This window comes from Alligator sinensis, unplaced genomic scaffold (genome assembly GCF_000455745.1).
Source record: "Alligator sinensis unplaced genomic scaffold, ASM45574v1 scaffold1608_1, whole genome shotgun sequence".
NCBI classification, from domain to species: domain Eukaryota; kingdom Metazoa; phylum Chordata; order Crocodylia; family Alligatoridae; genus Alligator; species Alligator sinensis.
Window position 1 is genome coordinate 4,217 of NW_005843397.1, and position 22,050 is coordinate 26,266.

A 22,050-nucleotide genomic window follows, 5' to 3' on the forward strand; every position below is an offset into this window, starting at 1 on the left:
ACAATTCTAGCCCTGTCTCCTTCAGGACTCTACCCTTGCTGTGACTCTGGGCTTCAATTCACCCCGGAAGAGTGGGGCAGGACCACAAGGTGCCACGACCTGATCTGGCTTCCACTGGCCTGTTGGGATGTCCCAATGCAGAGAGAAGAGCCAGCTGCCCAGGGAGAGAGACGGGTGTTGGGAATAAATTGGTTACCCCGAGGTGAAGTTGTTTCTGGAGCTCCCCCTGGCAACTTTGTTCCAGCCACTCTCCTGGAGAGTCCCGAACACCGCTCACCCCTCATTTCTGTGCTGGGCATCTCCGCACATTCCTCTACAGATCCTCTGATCCCAGCAGCAGCTCAGCCTCAATCACAACAATCAGCATCTGAGAGCAGCAGATGGTGAGGGGCAGTTTCAAGGGAAATGAGATAAAGAGGCCAAGGGTGACTCTGCATGCTAATATGGCAACCCCAGGAAAGAACAAGGGTCTGTCTGTGTATTCTCTGCTGCATGTAGCTGCTCTGGGTCGTGTTACCCCATAGGCTATACCAATAAAGAGGTGTATCATTCGGAAGACCTTGTTTTGCCTTCTCTTGTACTTGTACAGATAAAATAAAAGCCCCCAGAGTTGCCCCTGAGGGTCACGCTGCTACCTGGCTTGGCCACTCCAAAGGAAAGGAAATTTTCTCAATGTCTCTTTCTCTCAGGGGAACCTTTTGTCAATCAGCATCAGGAGTGGCTGAACCAAGGATCCTCCTTTGTGCACACAGGCTGTTTACACCTGTGCCAAGGTCTGCTGGACCAGAACCGCTACTGGGGCATCATGCAGGGCCAACCAGAGGAGGATTCAGGGGCGGTATGAGCTGGTGCCCAGCTGGGACACCGGGCAGAAGGACCATCTCTACCAGGCCGGGAAGAAACGAATTCCCCCCTTGTCTGAGAGCTGGAGGGTACATGTCCTCTGGAAGGGGCCAACCCCGAGCTCACCTTGAAGGATCTGCCCCTTGCCTGTGATGGAGGTCAAAGCCTTTCCCACTCCCTGACTCCTCTTGCCGTCCCAGTCCTGCTCCAGCATTGTGTCTAGATACAATCAGAGGATCAGAGCAAATGAGGGTGGGAAGGTCATGAAGTCTCCCCTCAGACTTCACTTAATTCATCACACTCACAAGGCAGGAGTGGGAGAAAGGGGGGACATGGGACCCCAGGGACAGGCGGGGCCATGAATGACTACAGGAAGGGAGCAGATGCTGAAGCTGGGGGATGTCATGGAGCAGAGGCGTAGCGAGCTCAAACAGTGCCTGGGGGTGGGAACCATTGCAAGCATGGCAAGCCAGGTAGGGAGGGGAAAGGGAGTCTCCCCTGCCTCCATGCTCTGCACCTTGAAGGCAGCCATGTGGTGTCAGCTTCCTGGGAGCTGCCCTGGGGCCCCATTCTCCTCTCCCCGCACTGCTATGCTACGGGGCAAAGGGCAAGTACTCCTTTAGTGTCACCCCACAGATACTTGGCTCTGGCTGTGCTACCTGGCTTCTCTGGTAGGGCAGTGCAGGGCTTCCCCTGCAGTGGTGAAGACCCCTGGGATGAGAAGGAGATTATAGATTTCTCTTGCCCCAGTCCCTCCAGGTATGCTCCTGGTTTGGGGAGGCAGATTCCTCCCCTGCCTAGCACCCTGTGGCTCCAAAACAGCTAGCTCCACTCTGCCACTTCCTTCTCAGACTCTCTCTTGTCTCCTCCAGGCACCAGGAAAAAGAAGGCTATGCCCCTACTTTACTTGCAGCTCAGAAGGGTCTCGCACCAGCCCCGTGCATGTCTAGCCCCAGGTAAGCGCCCCTCTGGGTTTTTAATCTTTATTACAGTCTTACACACTGAAATTTCAGGAGCCGGGTTTGGGAGAAAAAGTGCGTTGTGTGCAAGGAAATATGGTAACCTGAAGTTTTAGACATCCCCATTTCCCACATGTCTACATCCCGCCCTGTTCCCCAGCACAAAGAGCAATGGCGCAGGAGAAGAAATAATTCCCCTTGGGCTGTGCTCCATGAAGTCTTTTTCTCTCCTCTGCAGTGGGAGAAAAGGAAGTACCTGGAGCAGGTTCCACTACAGGTCAGCGGAGAAAACACACGTGCCAGTTTTGTCAGACAGAGGAGGTGAGAACTGTATGTTTTTTACCCATCAGTCTCCATATGCCCCCTCTCTCTCTGACTATCATTCATCTCTCTATACCCATTCTATCTGTCCCAAAGCCCCCTCCTCTGTTTTTCCATCCATTTTCATCCATGCAAAATCCCCACAGTCCTGTGGGGCCAAGTTAATGCTTGTTCCTATGTTTCAGGATCTTTTAGAAGTAAAGCCAGATATTGTTCCAGGTCCAAGGAGTTATCAGCATACATACAGGTGAGAGCTGGGTTGCCTGCTGCCCTGAGTGTCTAACCCCATGCCCTATTCCTCTTTCTAAGGACACACATTGTGGCAGGGCACTGTTGGTGCCAGCCACTTTAAGGGCTGGAGCATGCAGTAGCCAGGTGCTTGAATACAGAAGCCATTTCAAAACCCAGGATATATATAGGGTGAAGCAGCAGTTTGTTGCTGGCAGCTGTGAGAGAGACATCAGCTGGTGGAGCTGCTGCTCAGGAGCAGCTTGGAGGTAAGGGCAGGAGCTTATGGGGATGGTTTGGAGGCTCCTGGTCCTGGGCATGACCTAAAACTGCACCCTGCCAGGCATGAGTGGCCTGGTGGGGCTGTTCGTGGTGGGACAGCCCCCCCAAGAAATGCCAGGCCACTTACCACCCTGGTGAAAGGTGGGCTGGGGTGCCCTGATAACCCCAGCCCCCACAAGTGGGTGGGTAACCCCATTGTAGGGCTCAAGAAGGTGGACCCATGTAGGAGTGTGTGGGCTGGTTGCTCAGAAGCCTAACTTGAGGCACCCTCGACTGGTCAGTGCTGGGGCCAGGACAAAAAGGGTCAAAAGGGCCAGGGGCCCACCATGAGGGACGCCCAGGGCTGACAGTCTGGGCTTCTGACTGGCCTTGGAGGTGAGGCCAGGGCCTGTGTGGCCAAAGGTCCTGGGGGGGCCACACCCGAGAGGGAGAAGAGTGCAGGCAGCTTGGCAGCCAGAATGAGGCCAGAGTAGGTTGCCTGATTAGGAGGGATCTAGTTGAGGTCCAGACTAGAGGGTTATGGGACCCAGTGTGGGGCCGGAGACGTTAAGAGATTAGATGCCATCTGTGAGGCACAGGCTGCGGTGTAGGGGAGGTTCAGAGTTGCAGATAGCACCCCCTGGCATTGGGGCAGAAAAGGGAAGCCTCCTGCCTGAGTAATATTTTAATCATTTTCCACCAAGGTGTGGCAGGAGAGAGAAGTGGGTGGTTAGCCCAGAAACAGGTTGGCAGGCCAACTTCTAACCAGCCCTGGGAAGGCACCCAGTTGCACACATGATTGATACAATCAAATCTTAAGAAGGCAGGGAGGGAGGCTCTGGGAAACTATAGGCTGGTCAGTTTGACCTTGGTTCCAGGTAAAATTTTGGGAAAAATTATCAAGAAGTCCATTTGTGAGAGACTGGCAGAAGGCCTGATGCTGAAGGATAGGCAGCATTGCGGGCAGGTCATGTCTGACCAACCTCATCTCCTTCTATGATCAAATAATGAACTGCTTAGATGGGGGAGAAGTGGTTGATGTCATATGCTTGGATTTTAAAAAGGTCTTCAATATGGTCTCCCATGATGCTCTTATAAAAAAAAACTGGGAGATTGTGGGCTGGCAGAGTCCATATTCAAATGGGTTGGGAACTGGTTAAGGGCTGAACCCAGAGAGTGTTAGTGGATGGGTCTGTATAACCTTGGCAGGAGGTGGCCAGTGGTGTCCCACAGGTTTCGGTTCTTGGCCCTGTACTGTTCAACATCTTTATCAGTGATTTAGATGAATATGTGGAAAGCACACTGGCCAAGTATTCAGATAATGCTAAGTTATGGAGAAAAGTGGTCACTCTCGGGGATAGGAGGCAGATCCAAGCAGACCTCAATAAGCTGGAGAGGTGGGCAAAGCAGGACTGGATGCAGGTCAATAAAAATAAATGGAGAGTGCTTAATTTGGGGAAAAGTAACCAGCAACATGAATACAGATTACAGAGAAGATGTCCTGGCCAGTATAATGGCTGAAAGGGACCTCAGGGTTATGGTTGATCACAGGATGAACATGAGCTGCCAGTGTGATGCTATAGTCAATAGATCTAATAGCATACTGGATTGCATTCACCAATACATCATGAGCAGGGCTAAGAAAGTGATACTTCCTTTCTACTCAGCACTGGCGAGACCCCATCTGGAGTACTGTGTCCAGTTCTGGGTGCCACACTTCAAAAAAGATACGGAGAATCTTGAAAGGGTCCAGAGAATGGCCACATGAATGATCAAGGCCTGGAGGACAAACCTTATGAGGAACCTTAAGGGATCTGGGATTGTGCTGCCTGGGGAAGAGAAGGCTGAGGGGGGACTTGGTGGCCATCTGTAAGTATTTAAGGGGTAAATATCAGGAACTGGGAGAAAAACTGTTCACTGCGGCAGCCCAAGGGAGGACAAGGAGCAATGGCGATAAACTGTTAGAGGATGGTTTCAGGTTGTACGTAAGGAAGAACTTCCTTACGGTAAGGGTGACCAGAAGCTGGAATAGACTTCCCATGGAGGACAGGCTTCCCAAGGAGGTTCCCCAACCTTGGAAGTCTTCAAGAGGAGACTGGGCAGACACTTTGCTAGGATCCTTTGTTCTCAGCAGTATTCCTGCCCGGAGCAGGGGGGTTGAACTCAATCATTCAAAGTCCCTTCCAGCACTTAACTTCCATGATTGTTTGATTCCATGAAAACAACAGAAAAAGAAAAGTGCTACTGCCATATTTACTCACTCACCACACCCACTGCCCCTCCCCACAAAATCAGCCCTACAAGCTTGAGGTATGTGCCTCAAGCAAGGAATCTGGATTTTCTTCACCGGATTGGAAGAAGGGCAGCATAGAGCAAGCAGACAGTGGGACTCCTGGCCATTGGGCATAGGAGGATCCAGGAATTTGAAAAGGAGGTTGCAGGAGATGCCACCAGTGCCTGCTTTCTCTGCCTCCACCTCCCCTCTCCCCCCTGCCCTTTGCCCCCTGAGTGGGCTGACTGGGCCACAGCAGCACGAATCAGGGACTTGTTGGAGTCCCCAAAGCAGGTAGACTCCTGTGCGCAGCTCCAGTAACTTCACCCCTTCACTCCAGTGCTCCAGCCCTTCCACACTCTCCTCCAGGGCCTGCCGCAGGGTGGAGGAAGCAGAGATCTGTGCACTACCCTTGCTGTCTCCAACTGACCTGGGGGCACGGGAGCCTCAGGACTACCCATGTCCTGATACAGCTGCACGGCTCTGAGGAGCAGCTGCACAGAGTGCCAAGTCCCAGCTTCTCCTTGCCTATCTACTGCCTAGCTGATGGTAGCTATGCTGATGGTGGGGAAGGGCTGGGGATGGTGTCCTCATTGGGTGATACTTACCCTTCCAGGCACTCCTACCTCCTGTCCCTCCCCTAGTTGTCCACAGAGTTGGCCAGGATGGGAGAGGTGGGTGAGGAGCAGGGACCAGGGGTCCTGTGGAGGTGCTGCCCACAGTCCCTGGTTGGAGGTGGGCAGGAGACATCCTGAGGCTTTCCCCACCTTCACACCATCTGGTGACAGTAGCATGTGGGTCCCCTTTTCTCCCCTGCTCTCCTGACACTACAGGGCACCCAGCCCTCCAGGGCTACAGGAGATGAGTCCACCAGCACATGTCCATCACTGCAGAGAGATGGCAGTGTGGCCACGCTGCTGCACTCCTGTGGATCTGCTCCTGCCATCAGGATGCCAGACACTTCTCACCTGGGGATCCAAACACCAGGGGCAGAACACGGGGACTAATCCTGGAGGGGAAAGATTGCGTGCCAGACAATGCAGTAGACATGTATTTTTGAGATCTAGGATGAACCCAAGGGTGGTCACCTCTTTTGAATAAAAGCAGGAGTTGAGATGGTTCCCAGCAGCATAACTTGACCCTGCTCTTCTTTCTCCTTCTCTTCAGGATTCATTTCTCCAGGGCAGGCTCATACCGATGCTCTGAAACATCGCTGGGCTTTGAGGTGAGGGCTTTGGTGGCCATTGAGTACCAATGGGACTCCTGGGAGCGGCATCTGAAGCCACATCAGCTGCAGGGATGGGTGGTCGCCAGCCCCTTGTTCAACATCCAGGTGGAACCAGCTGGGGCCATAGCAGCCATTTACCTCCCGCACATTGTGTGCCTCAAAGGTACAGGTGGAAGATAGGGGCCGGAATCAGAGTTTCATAGTTTCATAGTTTCAGGGTCGGAAGGGACCTAATAGATCTTCTAGCCCGACCCCCCGCCAGGGCGGGAGAACAACCCAAAAAAAAAAACCACTCCCCCAAAAACAAAAACGGGACTCAAATGAGTCCAGCCAGGTAAGTATCCAGCCTCTTCTTAAAGATCCCCAGGGTAGGGGCCAGCACCACCTCCCTTGGAAGTTGGTTCCAGCTGCTAGCTGGAACTTTGGAGTTGTGTTGGACACAAGGGTCCCGTACTTTTATACATCCCACAAAGACTGTTTTCTACAGCCATAGAGTAAGGCAGAGGTTGGCAAGGCTTCAGAGCCATGGGCTGGAAGCATTGGCTGGGGTTTGAGGTAGGATCACTGCCCTGACCTGGCTGCCTGCCTTTGTCCTTGGCACAGCTTTGATCCAGCCCTGGTATGGCCATAGGCACAGCCTCCCACCACTGGCCATTGGCCCCACAGAGCTCAAATCTAGGTGCAGGACCATGGCAAAGCCCACAAGCCAGATGCAGTGCCCAGATACAGCCCACCAACCAACCCCGAATATACATCATGGTGTGCATACGTAAGAGAAGATCTTTTATAAGTTATCATATTTTCTGACATACAAAACCTTTTCCCCCTAAATTGGCATGTGTGTGTCAAGTAAGGAAGCTGATTTTCTGCCCCAGATAATGGTGGTCATCATCCACTAATCAAGGTAACTTTTCTGTGGGTGATTTTGCTAGATACTAGCCAATTCTGTTTTTTCTTCTCATATTTCAGAGCCCTGATGACTCTTTAGCTCTTGTCAAAGGCATAAAGAAATAGGCCCACTGCTGGAGACCCTGGAGCAGCAGCAGCTAGGGTTTCCAGCTTTAGTTAAGCAGAAAGGGAAGGGTGAGCGCACTGAAGATTCAGCTCTCTCCCTGCCCTATGCAGTCATAACTCTTGAACAACTTTTTTTTCTTTATTCTGCATTTAAAAAATAAGGTGTGTGTTATATTCTGGGGCATGTCATATGTGGGGAAAGTAAGGGTAATCCATATGCCAATGAGTCCTGCCCATGTCCTCATGAATTGCAGGCAGCAGTCATCCCTGACACTGGCTAAAGGTTCTTTTGACCATTATCTGAATCTGTTGACAGGTGGAGAGGTTGACATTTCCCTCATGTATGTTGCTCACATCGTTAATGGGGAGCTGACCCTGGAGAAGCCGACGAGAGTGAAGCCGTTCTATGCTGTGCTGGAGAACCCCAGCTTCTCCTGCCTGGGCCTCGTTTTCAGATATTTATTTAAGCATATTCCAGTCCACTCCAAGGTGCTGCTGTATCATGCTGCCATGAGTGCCCCCACAACCTTCCACGTCTACGTGATTCCCTGTGATGATTCATTAGAAAAGGTAAAGGAGAATTCAAAGCGACATGTGTTTGGGAGAAGCCAGAGACCAGGTCTGCCAGCAACTGTGGTCCAGACAGGGATTGAGAAAGGTAGCTCTGGTGGAAAAACCTCACCCCCCAGCACAGAGAAGGGCAAGATGGGGACAGAGCAGACCCTGCATGCTGGGATGTGTACTCTGGAGTTGAGAAAAGGGCCATATTCATTTGCACACCACACGCATGTTTTCACCAAAGAACTAGGCTCCCAAAATTGGGCTGTTTGTCTTATGCAGGGCATGGCTTCCTTAGGGTTATCTCTTTTATTGGACCAACTGCATCATTGGAGTAGAGTTAGATCAGCTTTCAAATGCAAGACATCCTCCACCAGCTCTGTCTTCATCAGAAAATGTCTCTGCCCATAAAGCAGCAGCAGCCTTTCCACCTAGGCAGTGCTGAGGGACTCAATGTGCCATGAAGTCATGGCTCATTCTCATCTCCTTCATTCCTGCTAATTGATTTTCACTCAGCAGGCATTAACGACTGTTTCTCCTTTTTTATTTTATTTTATTTTTTAGGTTTTCATGTTCCATAAATCAAGCTCTTCCCTTTGGAAATCTTGCTTTCTGTTGTCCTGACCTCTCTCTTCCTATTTCACAGCCCTGCAGACTGGATTTTAGCACTCTTCACAGTCTGCTCAGGGGATCCAGTCTTCAGCAGCAGCCACAGCTTCAGATTTTGGCTGAGCAGCCAAGATCTGCTGGCAGTTTGGTGTGAAAAAGTTAAAACGGTAGCTTATTCCTGAGCAGGAAAGGGAGTGAGAATGGGCTGCAGATGATTATCTGTCCATACTATATGCACCCATAACTCTGGAGATAAATGCTTTTCTCTTTTCTGCCTTCTCAGAAACAGGGCATGGGTCTTATTTAGGGTGTGGTATGCTAGAAAATATAGTATGTAGCCTTGGCTTGCCCAGTCATCAGGCTTGAGGGCAGTGCAAAAGGGAAGCCCAATATTGTTACCAGTAGGATTTCTTTTTGCCAGAGACCCTGAAGGATTGACATGGCAACTTGTCCCATGTGCTATCAAGTGAACTTTAATAGTAATCCCTATGCAATATTACAGGATTCCTCCCCATAATACAACCTGACAAGTGGCTCCTTGGACATTCCAGCAGCAACCTTTGGGGGTACCAGGCCTTGGGTCCTCCACTGGGTGTGTAAGATCTTAGTTTCTGGCTCCCCGCTGTTCAAGCAGGGACCCAGCAGCCACGTCTGTCCTCCCAGGGTCACAACAGGCTACAAACACGTGTTCTTTTTATTTTTCCATAACTTTTATAACTTTTTTCATCCCAAATTGTCCAAGTGGCTTTGTGCCATGCATTACTTATCTGGTGCACCAATCCCGTGGCACTGTGCCAGCCACATTCCTTATAGTGCCTTGCTCACCTAGCACACCAATTGCAGCACTCGCATCTCACAGAGCCACAGAGGGCTCTCTGTTCAATTTTTTGCTTACTTCTGGGAAGGTCTGGACTATGGCTAAAAAGCCTTAGCATAACTCCATTTTCCTACTTCAACTATCACAGTCATCTTGTAGCCTTGGCCCCTGTAACAGGAAACCTCTGCCTGTGTTACTAGGAAGGGGAGCGTAGCTGGGCCAGATGGCAAAAAGCCTGATGGCAAAGCGGGGCTCTATAGGACAAGACCTGCTCTGGGCAGGAGCGTGAAGGATCAAGGCCTTGCTACACCCACCTTCCATCTCTTAACACTACTGAAATGCTTTGGTCATGTTCTTGGCCTCTTCATTCCCCACTTGCTTGTTTAATGGATCTGGTGTCTCCTGTCTAATCAACCCAGAGGTATTTGTGGAAGCCCCAAGGACCTAGAATAACACTCCCACCTCCTTTTCTGTGTTTCCCTCTCTCTTCTTGGCTAGTCTTTCTCTTTTATCAGGCTTCTGCTCTCTCCTCTGTGCCCAGCAAAAAGGTAGTATGTTCACCCTTAAACCTGGGAAAAGGATAGCCAAATAGCAACTTGTTCATGTAAGAGGGGCAGCTGAATCATAGCCCAGGTCACCCAGCCTCAGTTCTTCAAGCATTCATGAATGTGCTTAGTTATACCTTTGTTCATTCTGGAACAAAAAAAATCTCCTCGGACTGCTGCTATGCACATCAGCCTCCTAATCAGGGTTTAGTGAGAGGGTTAATCTGCTGCCACTTTTCTGCCATGGATTCAAAGATGCAATCCTGGGATAACTGTATAGATGTACGTGGGAATATGGCAGCATAGACTGTTCCTGGCTCCTTATCTGGGAATCTTTAGGATTTATCCCAGGGCAACATGGACATGCATGTCTGTACAGTTGCACTTTGTTCTTCGGTATAATGGTTGGATAACTTGGATGTTAATGCTTCAGAGAGATAGTAAAATCCCCTCCCTTCTTTGATCAGTTTGCTGTTAAGCTCCACCCATGTTCACTGCTCTTGCCTTCCTGGTTCTGTTGGTTTATTCCAGGAGAAATGTGAGGTCTCTTTCCCCACTTAGCAGAAATGGGAAACATGATTTTTTTCACTATTGTTCTTGTGAAGTAACTTTATAGAAGGAGTGTACACTCACACTCACTCTGAAATTTTTTCTAGGTCTTCGTCCTTTAGGAAAAATTTGATTTAGAAATATAGAAATATATATATGAAAGATAATACCTTGTACTACACCTTTCATTTCTGCAGGAAAACCCATTTTTCCACCGGCTAGAAAAGTGCCAATGGAAAATGTTCCGCTAGCTCAAAACTCAAAAAAACCCAGGTGAAAACGAGAGGAAATAATTTAGACCCATTGTGGCATCAGAGAAAGGACAGTGGAGAGCAATGAGGATAAACGGGTACCATGCCTAATGCAGTGATTCTCAACAGGATGATATGGCACACTGGGGTGCCTTGAAATCTGTTCAGGGGTGAACACTGGGCATATCTACACTTGCATTAACCAGCAATTAAGCCTAATGCACTGTACGGGCAATGCCCCTTACGGCGCATTAGGCAGGTGTCTACATATGAGTGTCTTAAGGCGCCTTAATGCGGCTTGCTGGGTGAAGGGCTTTGCAGGCTGCCCTGGTCAGCACCCTGGACGGCTCCCTCATGGCTGCGGCCCTAAGCCGGTCCTCAGCAGACGAGAGCGGCAGGTTCAGTCGCCCTTAGAAGCCGGCACTGTGGCTCCCCCCGCACCATGAGAGAGCAGGCAGACTGGGTATGGTCCATGAACAACGCGTGCCCCCGGAGGATGGGGGCACGGTGACTGCCCGCAGGTGGCCGTGGTGGTGTTGGCAGCGGGGGTGCAGTGTGGGGTTGGCAAGCACTGACCAGTGGCCAGCAACAGCCAGTGGCAATCAGCAACCGCCTGCAGACACTGCTGGTGGTGTCGGCGGCAAGCGGGGGGGAGGTGGCAGGTGGTGACAGCCCACAGGCACCGCTGGTAGTGTCGGCAGTGGCCAATCACATCACCAATGGTTTGGTCTACCCCAGTGCCCAGCCTGGCACCAGCACTGGGTGCCACTTTCTCCCACTGGTGCTGCTCCCAGCATGCTGGGGCTGAGCCCCAAGGAGCTGATGCTGCCTGCTTCCCTGCCAGACACTGCCGGTGAAGGAGGCAGTGTCAGCTCCCTTGGGCTGAGCCTGGTCATGGGTTTTTCTTGTGCTGCCATTCTTCCTGGTGGTGCTTGGCAGCAGCATGTGGCCCGGCAGACTTGGGCAGGCGCAGCTGACAGAAGGCCATACCGCACCTACATGCAGCTTACAGCGCCTAACTACTCTAGCATAAATTTGATACCTGCTTTATGCTTTATGCAGGTATCAAATTTACTTTCAGATTGCCCTAAATTGCCATATTTAAGACTCATTAAGGACGGGCACATGAAGGCTCATCCTTAATGTGCCTTAAATATGGCGACTAATGTGGTGTTAATTTCCTGACATTGCCTTAAGGGTGCACGTGAAGATGTGCCCAATGTGTCGTGCAATGTGAGGAAATATGATTCATAAAAGAGTGCTGCAGAGATTTCAAAGTGGGACTGCATAGTGTTCAAAGTATCGTGCCCTGCTGGGGGCTCTTTCTGAATCCATTGCAACAAGAGAATTGTTCTAATATTTTTCTGCAGTCAAAGAAAGTGAAAACTAAGAGCTGACATTTTTCCAGGGGTGGGGCTGGAGCCCATAGAGCGGGGCCTGGAGTCTGAAGAGGTTGAGAATCACTGATCTAACCAAAGTGATGGAGCTTGGAAACCTCTTCACAGGCTGTGGAAGAGCACGAGGAGAAGCACAACGCAGTTCTTCTAGACAAGCCTCCGCAGATTGACAACCCCCTCTACATTGACAGGAATTACACCGTGGCCAGCTCTCCAAAGGCTGAGATACTACCCAAAGTGAGCAGTGCACCTTACTGCTATGGAGGTTTCTAAGCCTTCACTTGCCTTGGGAAGGGCTTTGGAGGGTGAGGAAGGGCAGGTGGGCTCCAGGGAGGGGGCTGAGATCCTGGTGCCATTTGGGATCATGAGCTCCTAGGAAACGTGGGCTGGACAGGACCTCAGGAGACCACATCCAGTCCAGCCCCTGTCTAAGGCAGGATTGTCCCTGACTGACCACCCCAGCCAAGTGTCTGCCTAGCCTGCTCTTGGCAACTTCCAGGGATGGAGACTCCACAGCTGCTCTACGAAGCCTGTTCCACTGGTGGACCACCTGCATGGTCAGAAAGTGCCTCCTCATTGCCAACCTCAATTTTCTCTGCTGCAGCTTGAGACCATTGCTCATAGTCCTGGCTCCTGTGGCCACAGAGAAAAGCCCATCTCCACCCTCTCTCGTGTCACCCTTCAGGGACTGTAACATTGTCATTAAACCAGAAATTCTCTCCAGGAAGCTCCTGCCTGCATCACCCAAAGTGTCTCCTGGGATGCCATGCTTCCTGGACAGCCTATGTTTCCAGGAGGTCTTACTCTGTCTCACAGTCAGCCTTGCCTGTCTTTTTTTACAACCTATTGCCTTCCTAAAAATGGGTGTCTATATTTTTTTTTTGGAGGTGTGCATTAGGCAAGAGATTACAGTCGTTGCTTTCAAGACCTCATTGAGCTTCCAGACCAGCCAGGCTGCTTCTCCTCCCTCACAGTCTGCTCTTGTCTTTGCCTCAGAAACTCAAGTTCTCTTATCCAATTCAAGAGAGAAGGCAGCCCTTCGTTGAAGTCTACATCAGGGACCTGGAGATGAACATCAAGCTCCATATCACAGAAGTTTCTTCCACTGAAGTTCTCTGGGAGGCCATGGTGAGAGAAGGTAGGAACCGTGGGATGCTTTTCTTTCACCAGTGAAGGCAAGTAACGACCTTCTGTTTGGCATGAGGCTGGGCTTTTAACATCACAGTGAGTAATGGGGACAGGAGTGAACCAGCTGCCTCTGTGCTGTTTCCAGGCCTGATTTAGCCATCATCTAAATCAGGGGTGGCCAACCCATGACACATGTCACCAGTGCCACAGTCTGCTTCTATGTTTGGCACAAGGCAGATTCATGATGGAGTAGGCAGCACAGTGGCAGATGGGCAAAGGAGCAGAAAGCGGAGAAGCTGATGACGCTGAGAGGATGGGGCAGGGATCAGAAAACAGTGCAACAGATGGGGCAGGAAGCACAGGGTAGGGAGCAGAAAGCAGAGTGGCAGATTGGGGCAGGGAGCACAGGGCAGGGAGCAAAAAGCACAGCAGATGATGGAGCAGGGTTACAGGGCAGGAAGCAGAGAGCTGAGCAGTGCAACGTTTGGGGCAGGGGTCATAGGACAGGGAGCAGAAAGCAGACAGCACTAAGGTAGGCAGTGGCCCTGGGGTAAGTCATCCTTGCCCCCACTTCTGACTGCTTCCCTTGGGTGATACCTGGGACATGTACCCTGCCCACCCGCCCCACGTTACAGTAGTGCATGTGGCTAGATCAGGGCTTTCACACCTTCAACGGGAGGCTCATCAGAAAAGCAGCACGCACAGGGAATCGTGCTTCTTTATGGCCCTCCAAAGCATCAACATGCATTGAATGCCCCTGCCTGTGCTCTGACCCTCCCCCCTTCTCTGCTCTCTTCCAGAGGACATACAGCGAGCCCGCTCATCACCTGAGGAGCAGGCAGGTCAGTAGGGGCTCATGGGGCATCACTACCTCATAGCTAAGGGGTGCCACAAGCATGGGCAGCCTCTGGGGCTGGAATATGGAAGATCAGGGAGGGGACAGGGGCACAGCAGCAGAAACGGCAGGGAGCAGAAAGCAGAGCTGAAGATCGGGCAGGAAGCACAGGGCAGGGAGCACAGTATGGGTTGCCAGCAGGGGCTTGCCACCCCCTAAGCCCTGACTCCAGGGGAACATAAGAAGCAGAGATATTTTGGCAACAAACCCACTGCATTTTCACATGTGCCCTCCACCTCCCCTCCCCCTGCTTTCTCTGCAGACCCACATTTCATTGACAGACACCGAGAGCAGCTGATCCAGCGTGTCACGGTGGTGGATGCCCTCCTGGACAAACTCTACGGACCTGTTTTGGACGAGGAGCAGTACCAGAGAATCAGGGCTGGGGCCACCAACCAGGACAAGATGCGCAGGCTGTATGACCTGATGCCCAGCTGGGACAGGGCATGCAAAGACTCTCTCTACCGGGCCCTGAAGGTCCAACACAAGCACCTTGTGGCAGAGCTCAGTGAGGTGGTGAGCTCACCTGCACTTGTGGCTGCATCATGTGCTGACAGCCGCAAACCCTGGGAGGGTGCCAGCAGCATGCTGGGTGCTGAGGGTGGGCTCGGGGCTGAGTAGACCTGTTTTTTTTTATATATGTACATTTTTTTATCCTGGACATTTTCAAACAAAAGAATTGGTGGAAGTTTTAACTTGCTGGCTCTAAAAACTGGGGGGGGCAGGGAAGTTTCACCTTGGAGAAACTCCCTGGTATTTGATTTGGGACAGTGCAGTGTGGGCCTTCATGGTGCCTCTCCTAGGCCCACAGCATCCACCAGCAGCCTGTGCTGCTAGCAGCTCCTCTCCTCCAGAGGTTGGATCCCAGCTGGCGGCCCTGGCTCAGGGTCTGGGCTTATGTCCCCCTGAGTACAGGGGGCTCATCTACATGTCACCCTACAGTGACATACCAATCACGTGGGTCTACATGTGATCACTAGCTACACTGCAGTAGTGGCACGCTCCCTGCTTATACCGCACTGCTTCGGTGGTGCAGTGGGGAAGTTTAAGTGTGTGCCACCTGTATGGTGCAGTATGGGTAATTACTGCACCTTGTTTTAGTACTTCCAAAAGGAAGATGCTTAAGCACGGCGCAGTAACAACATCGTTGTATGGCAACGTGTAGATGTGCCAGGTTTCTCACCATGCACAGGGATTTCTTCTTAGCCTAATTAGCAGCCTGCCCCCTGCCCTGCGGTCATGACCTGTCTGGAGCGCTGCCCAGCATTCCCTCGCATGGTGCAGCTTGCTCCCAGCCATTATCTTTGGCCTGGCAGCTCATGTATTTCTTTTCCTTCTGCTGCTTTGCTTTGCTCCACCCTCCCTCTGATTGCAGCCCTGTTACGCTACCTTTTTGGTCTCTTAAAGTCACAGGGGCTGGAAGCCCCTGTACAGGGCAAGGATCCTTTGACTCTTGAAAACAATGACCAGTTGGAAAGCGGGGGATGACCTTTTAAGAGGTCAGAACCAAGTGAGATTGGAAGTCCATTGTGCCAGGGGCTGCACACACCCACTGCAAGAGCCAGCCCCTGCCCCAACGGAGGCTCATTTAATCCGTATGTCCTTGACCCAGAGTAACATGGCCAGTCAGGGCTCTGAGTCCCATCTCCAGTCCTGGGAGGGGAGTGGAGTCTGGTGGTTGAAACCAAGAGTGGGGACTCTTGGCTTCTCCCCCCCCACCCCTGGTTTGAGAGAGAGTGGGATCTGGGGATTGGGGAAGTGGGGAGCTGGGACACCTGGGTTCTCTCCATGGCTCTGGAAAGAGAAATTCCCTTTCTGTCCGGCTACAGCAATGGTGTGACTTTGGAGAAGGATGGGGTGAGACCCATGATGAACAGGCATACACAAGGGACCCAGATGGTCTAGTGTAACGTGGAAGCGGGCAACAGAGCTGTGCAGTGAGTAATGGGGAGGGTTAGTGTTGGTGACAGACTGTGACAGGCTCAGGCAATCTGTCTGGTGTCCCCAAGTGGTCAGACCTGCCTGCCCATGCTCCCTGGTCTCCCCTCACTCCTATCGCTCATCTGCCGTGATTTAATCTTTCAGTATGTACCTGGGGAGGCAGCCTCCAGAGGCTGGGGTAGCCTCTTCCTGGGTGCCTTGTGTGGCGGGCCAGTAGGGGGCGCTCCTGCATTGAGTCACCCACCTCCCTGCGCCCGACCACCTTCCAGGCTCCGAGTGCCTCCCTGGGGTGCGTCCCGTCCGGCCGACCCCCTTGCTGGAGCACACCCGCTAGCCTGGGGTTTCCACTGCCACCACCCAGAGTCTGGACTGACTGGGGACCTGTGCCCTCTGGGAAACACAGGCCTAGCAGTCCTTGAGGCTACTTGAACCACTTCCAGAACTTGGGGTGCTTCCCTAAGTCTGAAGCACAAATAGTGGTCTCCCTGAGTCAGCTGAGCCAAGGCGAACCACTGCCTCGTGCCTCTGCCCGGCTCCTGCTTGTCCTCAGCTGGCCCCTCCCTTTACTTTCCCCACTGTGCTGGGCTCCCAGGAGGAGCTCAGTAGAAACAGCCCTGGCCCCTGACATTTTCCCCAATTCTGGAAGCTGTGATCATCCTGACAGGGTCACTAAACAAATGCTAAGGTTTAGCAAAGACATTTCTCTGAAGACACAAATGTTCAATCTCTTACAGTTTTCAAGCTATTCACATTTAAAGAGCGTTACGGGCAGACGGACAGATGGACTAAGCCCTTTTTATATATATATAAAAAGGGCTTAGTCCATCTGTCTATATAATGTACACACTCCAGAGATTCCTGGGTAGAGGCCACACCCCCACTACAGAGGAAGGCAGAAACCCCCACAGTCCATATGCCAGTCTAACCATGGGGAAAAATTCCTCCCTGACCCCAAATATGGTGATGGGTCTGACTCTGAACAAAGGGCAAGACCTCTGGCTTTGCTCCTAGCTGGAGAGATGGCACACCCCAGTTCAAGTCCCCAGCTGTAGCAGCACTCAGTGCCTCTGAAAAGGCTTAAAAATACCCTAACACAAGTAGACATAGCTATACTTAAATCATCCCTGACCAGTAGCTGTCCTCTTTTTGACACCTCCAGTGATGGAGAGTCCACAGCTTCCCTGGGTGTCTGTTCCACTGCCTCACCGTTCTCAGAGTGAAGAAGTTTTTCTAGATATCCAATCTAAAGGTACTTTGCTGCAGCTTCATGCCACTGGTCCGTGTCCTCCTCTTTGCAAGGCTTGCTGCCTTCTCCTGGGCTTCTGCCACCTATGATAGCCAAAGTGGCAAGAGCTGGCTAGTGAGGGCCACGCAGGAGTTACTATGCCTTGATGCTGGAGAGTGTTTCGTTGCTAGGAAATGCTGCTGTGGATGCCACCTCCAGGGGTCTTTCTTGCTGCGCTGGGGGTCTCCGCTGTGGGTCTCTGCCACTCTTCCAGCTGCTGGGGGGTCTCCACTGCTCCTCCATGGTGCCAGGTGGTCTCCATTGCTCCACTGGGGGTATTTGTTGCCATGCTGGGGGTCTCTGGTAATCCATGTCACTTGGGGGGGGGGGGGTCTTTGCTGCTCCTTCATGGTGCCAGAGGGGTCTGAGTTGCTCCACTGGGGTCCCTTGCTCTGCTGGGGGTGTCCGTTGTTCCAAAGAGGGTGTCCACCACTCCATGCCACTGGGTGTCTCTGTTACTCCACTGGGAGTTTCTGCCATTCCTCCACACTGCTGGCGGGTCTCCACTGCTCCTCCATGGTGCCATGGAGTCTCTGCCACTCCATGCCCCTGGGGGTCTCCACCACTTTGCCTAGGGGTCTCTGTTGCTCTCCTGGGGGTCTCTGCTGCTCCTGCACAGCACCGGGGATCTCTGTTGCTCCATGGGGGGAGGGTCTCTGTCATTCCCCCACACCACTGTGGGTATCCATCACTCCTCTGTCCTGCCAGGGGTTTCTGCTTGTCTTCTTCAGGTTGCCAAGGAACCCCAGATCAGGTAGGTCCTGCCCTATATCAATGGTAGGCTCTGGGGGGGCTGGTGTGGGGGGGGTGTTTTTACTATAGTACTATAGCGTAGTGTCACGTAGACCCAGTACAGAGCACTGTACTCAGAAGCACTTTTAATCTGAAGAGTTCATTGAAAACATCCAGGGAGTGACTCCTGTCTGGGATCCTTTCCTTTTGCCCACCCCTGAGGCAAAGGGGCTGGGGGGAGACGGAAGGGGGGAAGATCAAGGCCCCCACAGTGAGGGAGGGAGTGGGGCAGGGGCTGGGGTGAAGGGGCCCCGGGGCTGGGGCAGGTCGTGTGACAGAGCAGCAGGCAGCTTGTCCAGAGAATGGGGGGGGTGGCTCCCCACCACAGTGCACACCCCCAGGGGAGGCATGGGGGGCATGTGCCCCCCAAAATTGTGTGTGGGGCAGAGGTGGGCTGCTCACATGTTGGGCTCTTTGCCCTGCTGCCTTTGTCCCAGGAGCCACATGATGGCGTGTGTGCCTCCTGCTCCCCACCAGGTGGGCAGTGGAGGTGCCACATGGCCAGCACATGGCTTCTGGAGACAGTGAATGGGGCCCTGGGGTCCCTGTGCCCTGCAGGTGGCTTGTCCAGAGGGGCAGGGATGTGGCTTCCTGCTGCAGCGTGCACCCCCGGGGGAGGTGTGCGGGGACATGTGCCCTCTTGATTTGTGCATGGGGCAGAGGCGGGCTGCCTGCTCTGGGATGGGGATCTCGGCACCCTGTTGCCTTTTCCCTGGGAACCACACAACACCAGTGTGCACCTTGCTTCCCCTGCCCACCCAGTGGGCAACAGGAGGCATGCTGGCATCACGTGACTCCCAGGGAAAAGGCGGCACTGAGCAGGGTGCAGACAGTCCCAGCCTAAAGTGGTCAGCACCCCCCACCCCTGCCCCTTCCCTCTGCCCCCTGCCCCTTCCCCTCCACTTCTCTGCTGGATGCTGTTTGTGTCTGTCTGTGTGGGTCTGTCTGCATGTCTTGCCCGGCCCAAAGCACAGTTTAGCCATGCTAGGCTGCCAACTGGTCAGCTGCACCTGGCCTCTTCAGCTCTCTTGGTCTCTGTCCCACACCTGCCCTGAGGGCTACAGCCAAGCCAGTGCTGGCTTCTGCTACTGCTGCTGCTGCTGCACCTACCTCACCTGCAGTTCCGTGCTTGTCCAGCCAGGCTTCGTGAGTATCCAAGCTCCTTCATGTCCCCCACCACCATCCACATGCTCCCCTGCCCAGCCATACTTGAGCAGGACCAAACCAAGGTGCAGGCAGAGCCCACCCCACTCCCCTCAATGCTGGAACTTCGCCTCCCTCCCTGCTGCTCCCAGCGCTGCAGCAGGGCCAGAAGAAGGAGTCGTTGGAGGCTGGGAACCCAGCAGTTCCCTGGGCAGCGGCAGCAGCAGCCTGCCTGGAAGCTGTGTCTGCTGCTGCCCCAGGCAGGCACAGGTGGGACTCAGCCCTATGTGAGCTCAGCAGGGGCAGCAACTGGCGGGGCTGGATACAATTAGTTGGTGGGTGCCAGCCTGCAGGCTGGATCCAATCAGCTGGCAGGCTGGATCTGGCCCATGAGGCCATATTTTGCCCACCCCTGCTTTAAATCCTGAAGCCTTTCCCCATATAACCCAAAAGGAACTGGAGAGGCTGAAGGCCACACTAGAGAAAGGAGACCACCTCACTGTGGCAGCAGCAAATGCTCAAGAGATGCAGGATTCCATAGAAAACATTGGTCTCCCCGTTGCCATCACATGGATCCCAAGTTCTGGCAAGTTGTCCTCCATCAAGGCCGTGCACAGTCTGGACTACGAAGACAAGGGTGACTGACATAGGAGTGAGAGAAACTACATCTGAGCCTGCTCCTGTCCCCCACCCCCAGTACTCCAAAGTGAAGCTTCTGCTTTGTGCCCACCTCTGCAGCTGGGCTGCAATCCTCGAGGCAAACCAAGAGAACTACAGTAGCAGCGTGTGGGTGGGAGGGGTGGCATGCACACAAGTTTTCCTTGTCTCAAGGTGGTCCTTTATCAAGTACGATTCTTCCAAGCTGCGGGACACTCTTCTGGACAAGTGCCCCAGTCAGACGTGAGCAGGGGGAATAAGAGTGGGAGCCAGGACTCCTTGTTCCTGGCTTGGCTGTTCAAGGAGAACTGTGGCTAAATGTGAGAACACGGGGCCTGGAGGGGTCAGCCTCTCCTTACAAGTCATGCCCCCAGCCCCTGAACCATCTCTGTTGCTCTCTGCTGGACTCTCCACCTTGTCCACATCCTTTCTTTAGTGGGGGGCTCATAACTGGACATGGGACGTCCAGTTATGTGGCCTCACCAGTGCTGAATAAAGGGGAAGACTCACTTCCCTCCATCTGCTAGCAACATTCCTACCAATGCAACAGCACGTAAACAGTAGACAATCAGTTGGTTGTCTTCTTAGCCTTCATTAGCCTTCTTTGCCACAAGGTCACACCGTTGGCTCATATTCAGCTTCTTGTCCAGTCACCCCCAGGTCCTTTTCCGAAGAGCTGCTTAGTCAGTCAGCCCTCAGCCTGCACTGGTGCACGGGATGTCTTGTCCTAAGTGCAGGAGTTTGCACTTATCCTTGTTGAACCTCACGAGATTTCTTTTGACCCAACCCTCCAATGTGTCTAGGTCACTCTGAATCCTAGCCCTGCCCTGCAGCATATCTACTCCTCCCCGCAGCTTGATGTCATCTGCAAATTTGCTGAGGGTGTAACCCATCCCATCTTCCAGTTCGTTGATGTTCAAACTGCTTTTAACATTTTGAATATAAAAGGCCAGGGCAGTCAGGTTTGGGTGCTCTGGCCTTGCCTTCTAACACTATAAAGTTCCTAAGGGGGTTGATACAGTAACAGAAAGTTGAGTGAATGAAGCTGAGAGGTTAGGGCTCACCATGACTTGTGCAACTCTAAGAGGAGGGGATCCCCAGCTCAGGCAGCATAAGGGGGGGCTCCAGATTGGGATGGCATTGCATTTTACCACGCAACCAGAGAGGGCTGAGAGCTGGTGATATATGGATTCCTTGAGTGGGTCCAGTCTGAGCCTGTTACCCACTGGGTCCTAAAGAGCTTGTACGGTAGGGTGCTGGCAGGTCAGGTAGGAGCCTGCATTTCCCAGATCCTGAAAGAGCTGAGCCTGCATCTAGAACTGCTCCAGCAATGGTTGGCTGCAACAAAGAACAACAGCGGAGCAGGGCCCAGCGGCAGGGAGACAAGGGAAACCTTGGGCTAGGAGCTGCACTAGCTCTACAGACCGCACCGTGCACACTGCCTGGGACAGAGCAAGAACCCCGAACCTACTGTTAGCAGTGAGTTGAGGGGGCACTGATTGATGACTGCAGGCTCTTCCATCTGTCTGGCCCTTTCCCCCTTTAACAAATCCCCTTATAGTTTGCTGTTGCTTGGGAGTGGGGCAGTTTGCTCACATGGGAACACCCAGGCAGAAATGATTTCCCAAGGTTCCTGCATGGGGGCTCTAGCTAAGATAATAAGTTTGTGTAACAACCCCCCTGCTCTCCCCCCAAGGTGAACTGGGCTCTTGTTGCTGCCAACTGATGCCTGGCAGAAGGGTTACATGGACAAAGACCAAAAGGCATACAACAGTTTGGGAACATAGAGGCCTTGAACTGCTGGATGATGAAACCACAGCCCTGAATGTCCAAACCAGACCCTGGACTGCCTGGTCAGTAGGATGGGGAGCAGGACTCACTGGCAGCGACTAGTGCATTGCTAGCTATGAGCATGTGCACTTAGCTGCTAAATAAACCTACGTGTGTGGAGTGGATCTCCTGGCTCTTGAGCTGTCTGTCTCTCACAACCCACTGGTTCCCTAATCTAAAGGTTCCCCAAATCCCAGCAGAACCATGCAGGGGGTGGAGGTGATGGCTGCGGGACATGATGCTGCCCCTGAATCTAGAAAGCTGTTACAGACCTGGTCTCAGATCCAAGGAGCATGAGGCATCAGAGGGCATGTGGAAAGGCCAGGATCTCTGCAGGCACCTCTCTGCCAGCTCCCTGACAAAGGTGTGTTTCTGAGACCCCCCTGAATGGTCTGGGCTGCATCCTCATGCACCTCACCCTTCCAGCCACCTCCGCCTCCTTCCCTCCCCCAGACATGCCCCTTCTGTAAGGGCAATACCAAGGAAAAACTTGCTCAACTTTGCCTCTTTCCAGAGAAGCTGAGTGG

At 52.8% G+C, this 22,050-nt stretch overlaps 1 protein-coding gene across 1 annotated transcript; it reads left to right on the top strand.

Annotated features, from left to right (window-relative positions):
- The first annotated feature begins 802 nt into the window (after nucleotides 1–802).
- On the top strand, nucleotides 803–21,640 carry LOC102370285 (NACHT, LRR and PYD domains-containing protein 1b allele 2-like). Its single transcript, XM_025195089.1, has 11 exons — nucleotides 803–932; nucleotides 1,716–1,799; nucleotides 2,041–2,123; nucleotides 2,309–2,370; nucleotides 6,052–6,275; nucleotides 7,443–7,696; nucleotides 11,961–12,089; nucleotides 12,849–12,990; nucleotides 13,781–13,822; nucleotides 14,138–14,391; nucleotides 21,390–21,640. Exons 2-11 carry the CDS (start codon nucleotides 1,736–1,738, stop codon nucleotides 21,417–21,419), a joined length of 1,284 nt encoding a protein of 427 aa, XP_025050874.1. The 5' UTR covers nucleotides 803–932; nucleotides 1,716–1,735; the 3' UTR covers nucleotides 21,420–21,640.
- Nucleotides 21,641–22,050: the final 410 nt, after the last annotated feature.

Bases quoted from the DNA above. Each gene is read 5' to 3' on its own strand.
- LOC102370285 (XM_025195089.1), top strand. From the start codon at position 1,736: ATGCCCCTACTTTACTTGCAGCTCAGAAGGGTCTCGCACCAGCCCCGT. The intron at 7,697-11,960 runs GTAAAGGAGAAT...ACCTCTTCACAG, and splicing joins GTGATGATTCATTAGAAAAG to GCTGTGGAAGAGCACGAGGA. The intron at 14,392-21,389 runs GTGAGCTCACCT...TCTCCCCCCAAG, and splicing joins TGGCAGAGCTCAGTGAGGTG to GTGAACTGGGCTCTTGTTGC.